Genomic DNA, 8,388 nt, shown 5'->3' with positions numbered 1-8,388 from the left:
CTGGGTGTTTACCAGCTGAGAAAAGCAGGGACCTTATTCCCTCCTAATGACACTGTTCTCAAAGGGGTGTCAATTAGGTTGTGATAATTGGGCCTACACATTTACCCTAACTGTGAACCGAAAAATCAATGAACCAAAATGGATGTGTTGGAAAGTAGGCCTAACTGGTAGACAAAACAGTGAGAGACTGGACTATTCCACCCATCACTCCCTTTTGGAGTCCAAAAGCTCTGTCTTTAAGGAGAAAAATTGGCTATTGAAGTGAGATTCATCACCATGGCTGCTGCCACGACTATCTCCTGGGACCCTGAACCTTCTTCATCAAAATCCTGAGAGATGTCCTCACCAGAGACAGGGAGCCAGATGACATCACCACCTCCACTGGCTCTGGCTAAATCCCGAACACAGCCTGTGAAACTTTGGGTACGTCTATACTTACTTCCTGGTCCGGATGTAAGCGATCGATCTTCTGGGATCAATTTATCGCGTCTTGTCTAGACGCGATAAATTGATCCCGGATCGATCCCGGAAGTGCTTGCCGTCGACGCCGGTACTCCAGCTCAGCGAGAGGAGTACGCGGCATCGACGGGGGAGCCTCCCGGCCGCGTCTGGACCCGCGGTAAGTTCGGACTAAGGTACTTCGAATTCAGCTACGTTATTAACATAGATGAATTTGCGTACCTTAGTCCGAAGTGGGGGGTTAGTGTGGACCAGGCCTTTGTCTGGCCCCTCCCCACCATGTCTCCTTTTTCTTTCCTATCTGATTTCTTTTCTTTCCTCTTTCTCCTCCATTTTTTCCTTCTATATAATAAGAGTCTGGCTTAGCTGGCAAGACTGCAACTTTTGTGAGCCTGTGACCAGGAAGATGCAGCTAAAAGCAATGCTCTAAACAGCACAGTGCTGCTCTCCTACATTGCCAGGTCTCAGAGGGGCTGTGTTTTTCCAGCAGTGAGGCTGCAAGTGATGATCAGCATCAGAGAGAGAAGCTGCATTTTCTATCTTTGCTGTTCTTGTCTCTCCCCTTTTGTGTGTGTTTTGTTTTGTCTTCTTAGGAAATGGGATTGGACATCAACAATACCCCGCAGCCTATTTCAGCTATCTTCTCTTTCCCCGAAAAGGAGTTATTACCTTCCCTGATACCATTTAAAAGACTCAAAGAAGGATTTTTTTCCTTCTTAAAACTCTCTAGCTAATGAGAAAGGGACTAAGGGACATGAAAATGAAAAGCCTTACTTAATACTTTACATTTCAAATGCTTGAATAGTTTTTCCTTCTTTTTCTGGGTCTTTAATAAAAGGTTTAAATGATTTTTAATGGTGTGTTTGTCTGGTCCCAAGCAGGCTGAGGTCTTTGCATACCAAACTCTAAACCTTGTTTCAAACTGTCTAATACTGGACAGTGACTAGGTTATATTTGCACCATTGACTCTTTGGGCTCCTATACTCTATCTGAATTAATACAATGGTGCCTGCTACTATTTTAGGTGACTCCATCTATCCATCCTTCCAGGGCTCACAAAACCATATGCTGCCTCAGAAGGCCTGGCAAAAGCAGGTTCAATTACATGCTTAGCAGTCAGAGGATGGTGGTGGTGTGTGCATTTGCCAGGCTCAAGGCAAGTTGGTGCTGCCTACAGAACTGTTTGCATGCCAGTGTGGCAAATACCATCCGTATGATTGTGTCCTGATGTGGCCTGCACAGCGTCTGTGAGGCTAAAGGCGAATGTTTTTGCATGCAGCTGTCTCAATACACTGCAGATTTGGAATCCCAGTTCAGGACACAAGGAAGTGCCCCTGTCATCATTGGGACAAGGGGAATAAGGGATGTCTAGTGTGCTGACGTCTTTGCAATGCAGGGTGATGTGGATGAGGAGATGTGTGGCTATAATGAAGGTCTGTAATTCTGCCATGGTTTAAACTGTTTTAATCAATTTTTACTACTGTTAGTTTGTCGTGGGTGTTATGTGATTATTAAACTGTGTAAATGTCTAAAAAGAGTAAACAGGACAATGTGGGTACTTATAGGCCTGGGCAAGATAAGGGCGCAGCTGATATAGGACTCGATTAATAAAGAATTAAAGGAGGTCAATATAATTAATGTCAATCAACATGGGTCTATGCAAAATAGATCTTGCAAACTAACTTGATATCTTTTTTGATATTACAAGTTTGGCTGATAAAAGTAATAGTATTGAAGTAATATACTTAGACTTCTGTACAACATTTGACTTGGTATCATCCCTCCCTCCTTCCTGGAGCTGGGTCCTGGCAGCTGACTTGGTCAGGTGACTCGTCCAGGCTGCCTCCTGCCCCAGCACCCGTACAGCTCGCGGGACGGTGCAGTGCTTCGATCCCAGTCCCTTCCCAGCCCCTTCTGATGCATTCTGGGAAACTGCTATCCAAGGGTACCGGACCTTCACCCATCCCAGATAGGCTCAGCTCTCTTGAAAGGTGCTCAGCTGCTCCCGGGCTCACTTTGCCACTTGAGAAGCGTTGGAGTCGCTCTGCCACTGGGGTGGCTGGGGGGCAATGCCCCCGTGGGTGTTCCCAGGAGGCCCAGCCCTCAGGCACTGCTCTCACGCAGGTCTCTGCTCTGCGCCGCCTGGCCAAGCCCATGTCGGACCGGGTCTCTGGGAGGCTGAGTCAGAAGCCAGCCATGCTGGACTCGGGTGCGGCAGTGTCCGCCAGCACCACCTCCTCAGAACCGGAGTCCGGCTCTCACTCGGTCTCCAGCATCGTGCGCCAGTGGAACCGGAAAATCGACCACTTCCTGGGAGACCCTTCGCCCTCCGGGTCAGACCAGTGCTTCCGAATCCGTGTCCCCCGCGGCCTCGTTCCCTGCTTGGCCCTCAGGCCCCGGGCTCCTGGGTGTTAGATGGGAGCGGAGTTCTGTGGGAACACGGGAAACGATCGCTCTATCATCGTGGGCAACTCTGCCATGTGGTTTGACACGTGAGACTCTCCACATTGGCTGGAGGCAGACCTGATGTGTAAATGCCCCTCTGTCCTGAGCACTAGTGGGCGTGATGGCCGAGTGCCCGCCTGGTGGAAGCCCCCGACCATGTCCCATCCCACTGCAGGAAGAAGTTCCCAAAGAAGGGGATGAGCCAGACCTTCAGCAAGGCGGCCCGGCTCAAGTGGCAGTCGCTGGAGCGGCGCATCTTTGACGTTGTCATGCAGAAGATGACCATCGTCAACCTGGAGGCGGACATGGAGCGGCTGAGCAAGGTGAGGTGTGGGGGGCAGTGCCCTGGTGGGGATTGGGTGGTCTGAGCATGACCGAGGGCCAGGAGTGCTGGGAGGCTGCTGGCACCTGGACAGCGCCGGCTGAGGCGTTTCCTTCCCACCCGCCCCCCAGAAACGCGAGGAGCTGGCGCTGCTGCAGGAGGCACTGCAGGGGAAGAGGGGAAAGCTTCAGGCGGAGAGCCCGGAGGAGCAGAAGGGCCTGCAGGAGCTGAACGAGGAGATCGAGGTGCTGACAGCCAACATGGACTACATCAACGACAGTATTGCCGACTGCCAGGCCACCATCATGCAGCTGGAGGAGACCAAGGTGCCGGGGGAGGGGGCCTGCGGGCGGGGGCGAGGTGCAGGGGGTCTGTATATGGGGAGTTGGTCTCACGGGAGGGGGAGCGGGGGAGATCACCCCAGGGCATTGTATGCTGTAAGGGAAAGGGGGTGCTCTGGGGGCTGGTTGATAGTTGGGGTGGGGACTGGGCGTGAGCAGGAGGCTGGCTGGCTGGACTCTTCCTCTAGGCAGTTTAAACCTAAGGGGTGCGGGAGGCAGGTTTGCAGGGTCCTCTTGCTTTCTAAGCTCCAACTTCTGGGCTGAAACGATCTGTCGTGGGTCACACAGGGAGTCAGGGCCGAGCTGGCTCCCTGCTCTTAGCCCCCAGAGCTCGCCCCCTCCCTACAGAAACGTCACAGAGCAGCTGTTGCAGTCTGGCTGCTTTCTCTGCTTGTTTGCTGATGACGGCTGTATAAGGCCCAGTTTAGCAGGTGCCTGAGCACTCACGGGGCTGGTGCGATAGGCTGCCGTAGGCCCATGGGCACTAGGCTAACGGACATGGCTGTGGCTTGGCTTGGACCAGCAGAGGCCAAGAATCAGCCCTCTTCCGCTGCACGGTCTGCAAGGTCGGGGCCAGGATTTAGGAAGCCCCTTATATGTTGGTCCACCAGGGTCTCCATCGGTGCTGGATGGTTTATTTGTGGAAGGGACGGCTGCGGAGAGCATGATGTCCACCACCAGCTGCTAGGCCCAACAGCCCTGATGGGAGTTCTGCACATGCTGGAGTCAGTGGAAGCCCTGTCCGTACCATGGGACAAATGTACCCATGGTGTATCCAGTGCTGCGGGCAAGGCGTGGTCTAGCCATGCTCAATCCTGTCTGTGTGCACAGAAAAACCCATGTCAGCACCAGGCTCCAGCCTGGGTCGCCGCCCGGCTCCAAACATGCTTAGAACATGGGCTTTCTCCATTCGCTGCGTACACGGCAACAGAACCTCCTGTGAGAAACTGCCTCGACCCAGCCCAGTTCCACAGTGGCGTTCCTGTAGGCTAGACCGAAGCCAAGCATGGGGGGCAGCCCGGTATTCAGAGCCAACTCCAGGTGTAGCCATGAGAGAGGGTTGAAGATGCTGTTTGCTTTTATAGGAAATCTCAAACCCTTTTAGTTTTTCTTTTGAAATTTCCAGGGGGAAGAAAAAATCAGTTTCTCCTCCCCCACCCCCCCCCCGCCGCCCCACCCCCTGAGAAACTGGAATTTTTGTGGTTTTTGAAAATCAGTTTTGATGGTTTAAGGCAAAAAAATTGGGGGTCTTGGGAAAGAGTTTCCCTTTTCTGAAACCGCAAACTTGTGCTGAAAGCTGTTGTCAAACATTGAGTCTCTTTTCTGATGTCAAATTTTTGTAAAGGGAGGGTGGGATTTTGACCAAAAAGGAAATTTTTGTTTAATCAGATATTTCCACAGAGAAACAATAGCCTAATAACGAGGCCTTTCTCCCTGGCACCTGTCGGGTGTCTGTGCTCCAAGGAAAACCCCACAGCACAAGTCTCAGAGCCTGGATCCATTGCCTTGGCTCGCAGGGCTACGGGGCTAAAACGAAGAGTGTAGACATTCACACAAGGGCTGGAGCCTGGGCTCTGGAGGGCCTTGGAGCCCATGAGCGGGAATGTCTACACTGCTACTTTTAGCCCCGTAGTGCAAGCCCGAATCCTTTGGCCAGAGGCTCGCTGCTGTGGGTTTTTCTTTGCTGTGTGGACGCACCGTTAATGACATGGGGGGTCTGACCCAGGTTCAGCACAGTGTAGCTCTCTGCTCCCCTCCTAGCAGCTGGAGGTTGTAAACAGGTTTTTAGTTTATGTCTACGCTTAATCTGCTACAGCTGCAAGGCTTTAGGTGTAGACGCTCCCCGTTGGAGTAGGTAATCCACCTCCCAAGGAGGTGGCTGTTTAGTTCGGTTGGCAGAGCTACACTCTCCGGGATGGGGGTGGAGGATTTTCACACCCTGGAGAGACATAGCTATGCTGGTATAAGTTCCCAGTGTAAACCTGCCCTTGGTCTGCTCTGGTCACCTGGCTAGCGAGCAGCTCCTGCCGTCCAGGCGGTAGAAGCTCCTCTTCTTTAAATCCGCAGGTGTGTGGTTCAGTCCCCATAGATGGCCCAATCAGGGGCCTGGTTCCAGGCACACATCCAGTGCGAGTGCTCATGCACAGTATTGGCATGCAAGTCGTCTTCCCCGCCGCCTGCTCGCAGAGCACCTGCGTCCCTGCCGGCGTCAGCCAGTCAAGGAAACCCCCCTGGTTCCGTGGCGCTGGTGTCTCTGCTGGCCCTCTGCTTTCTGCCCTTCACCGCCCTCAGCGCCGTTCTAATTCCCCTCCCTCGGGGTCTCTCTTGCACCGTAGGAGGAGCTGGACTCCACCGACACCTCCGTGGTGATCAGCTCCTGCTCCTTGGCCGAGGCGCGCCTCCTGCTGGACAACTTCCTCAAGGTATCCATCGATAAGGTCAGACAAAGGGCCTTCAAGTGGGGGTGCAGCTCCTGGGGGGTGGGTCGCAGAACATGGGATCCCAGGAGGCCCCCTGTTGGGGTTGGATCACAATTGCTGCAGGTCAGGTTTGGAGCCAGGGCTATTTGGCTGCGCCTGGGGCATCCTTTGTGCGTGGGTGAGGGAGACTGAGAGGCTGGCCTGGCCTGTGTGCTGCTGGACCCAGGGAGGGGAATGGGTTACAAGCAGCAGCTGAGTGAGGCTGGTGTGGAACCTGCATCTGTGCCCAGGGACAGGGATTGAAGCCAGGAGCTGATTCCCCGTCCCACCCACTGGCCCGTCCTGTGTGCTGGACGGAAGGTAACCTCCTGCTCCCGCCAAACAGGGGCTGCAGGTGGCTCAGAAAGAAGCCCAGATTCGCCTGCTGGAAGGGCGCCTGAGACAAACGGATGTGACCAGCTCCTCCCAGAACCATGTGATCCTGGATGCCCTGCGGGAGAAAGCGGAGTCCCACCCCGAGCTGCAGGCGCTCATCTACAATGTGCAGCAAGGTGGGTGCTGGGCTCTTCCCTCCTGGGACCCCCGTGAGTACTGGGCATTGGCTGGCAAAGCAGCCGGCAGCGCTGATGTGGGGCCTGGGGCTGGCAGCAGCTGGGAAGGCTTGGGGTGTTTCCCTGCCCCTACAGATGGCACGTCTGCCCATTGGGACAGATGGAGCCCACCCCAGGGCTCTTGGCATTGCTCTGACTCTGTGGGCAGGAGTGATAGGCGCGCTTCATCCAGACGTATCAGCCCACATGGTCACGGCCTGTCCAGCCGTGAGGATGCACTGATGGCGCTTTAGTGGCAAGGAGTTAATGATAGCAGTGGTCTGGGGAGGTCCCAAGGACCTAAAGGACCACACGCTGATTGGCGACCGCCTGCTGGCTGGCTCTGATCGGACCGGCCCAGTGCGGTGCCCTCCCACCCTCTGTCGCGTTGACGCACCCTTGTCGGCTGTTCCTTGTGCAGAGAACGGCTACGCCAGCACGGACGAGGAGATCTCGGAGTTCAGCTGGCCTCGGAGGGGAGGTAAGCGCACCAGGGAGCGTGCAGTGTCCCAGCCTCGTGCGCCCCTGAGCGGCGGGATCTATGGAGGGAGGGGGGCGCATCTCTGTGGCACTCATTGGCAAGGTAGACCCGTTAGAGCTTGGCAGCTAAATTCTCCAGGTTCTGTCTGCACCGAGCATGCTCCAGCCCCTCAGAGCTCCTACGTGTGACCCGACGGTGCACAGGCTACCCACACGCGATGACTGGCCATGCTCAAACCCAGGCGTGCAGGGGCTGTACAGAACTGTCCCAGTAATCGTTCCTCTTGAGGGCCAGGGGCAAGATGGAGCTGGGAGGGAAGAGGGCCCCGGAAGGGACCGGGGGATGGGCTGTATCTTGGGGAATGGGAGGAGGAACCGTAGCAGGGTGTCACAGAGAGTGGGGAGACACCAGGTCCTGCACCCCCGGCTTCCTGCGATCCACCATGACTCTCAGCTAGTCAGTAAAGCAGGTTTATTTAGACGACAGGAATACAGTCCAAGACAGGTCTTGCAGGCGCAGACAATAGGACCCCCTTAGTTAGGTCCCTCTTGGGGTCCCCAGGCACCCTAGCCCCCCTGGGAGGTCAGAGCCCCATCTGCCTCCCAGCTATGTCACTAGCCAGCTCCCGTAACTCTGCCTTCAGCGACCCCTCCCACAGCCTTTGTTCAGTTTCCCGGGCAAAGGTGTTGCCTGGCCTCTAACCCCTTCCTGGGTTCTCATGTTACATGCTCAGGTATTCTCTGGTGGTCAGTCTCCCATCCCCCAATGCAGACTGTCCTAGCCACACTCCCCTGTCAGCATTCAAAACCCACAGTAAGAACAGTCCCAGTTCGTCACACAGGGCTGGTGATAGGGTGTTATGGGGTGGAGGTGATGGGCAGTGGTTTCTTCCTTTAGCTTTAAGTTAAGCCTTAAAGTGGGTCGGCCATTTAACTCTTTGTTTCCTACAGCTTCTCCCAGTCTTTCACCATGAAGGGCTCGGCCAGCCAGGACGACTTCAAGTTCAAGGTCAGTTCACAGCCACAGACAGGGCCATTTAACGTCCAGATGTGGGATCTTTGGTCCATTGTACCCCTTTGTGCTCACGGCTGGGCGGTGGCCCTTGGCGGGAGTCTTCTCCATGGGCAGAATGTCTTGGGTCTGGAACTGAAATAGCCCGGGGTCTGGTCTCCTGGCCGTGCCTGGCGTGTTACTTTGGCCCTATAAATGGCTCCTTGAGTCGTAGAGCCCACTTTAAACCCCTAAATGCCACATCATTGAGCTGTACTGGGCTTCCCTGAATCCAGGCAAGGTGCCCTGGTGCTGTCTAGCCCTCCTCTGGGAGCAAATA

The 8,388-nt window shown here is 54.9% G+C and overlaps 1 protein-coding gene across 2 annotated transcripts; it reads left to right on the top strand.

The window, feature by feature from the left end:
* The first annotated feature begins 3,082 nt into the window (after window positions 1-3,082).
* On the top strand, window positions 3,083-8,115 carry LOC117869770 (kinesin-like protein KIF21B). Of its 2 annotated transcripts, XM_034756861.1 has the most exons (6): window positions 3,083-3,227; window positions 3,358-3,552; window positions 5,904-6,005; window positions 6,373-6,538; window positions 6,999-7,058; window positions 8,009-8,111. In XM_034756861.1, the coding sequence occupies exons 1-6, from the start codon at window positions 3,102-3,104 to the stop codon at window positions 8,029-8,031; spliced, it is 672 nt and encodes a 223-aa protein (XP_034612752.1). In that variant the 5' UTR covers window positions 3,083-3,101; the 3' UTR covers window positions 8,032-8,111. The 2 variants fall into 2 exon arrangements, with proteins under 2 accessions (XP_034612752.1, XP_034612753.1); XM_034756862.1 differs by lacking the exon at window positions 5,904-6,005 and having other exon boundaries at window positions 8,009-8,115.
* Window positions 8,116-8,388: the final 273 nt, after the last annotated feature.

This window comes from Trachemys scripta, chromosome 24 (genome assembly GCF_013100865.1).
Source record: "Trachemys scripta elegans isolate TJP31775 chromosome 24, CAS_Tse_1.0, whole genome shotgun sequence".
Lineage (NCBI taxonomy): Eukaryota > Metazoa > Chordata > Testudines > Emydidae > Trachemys > Trachemys scripta.
This window is presented reverse-complemented; position numbering and strand designations above follow the sequence as displayed.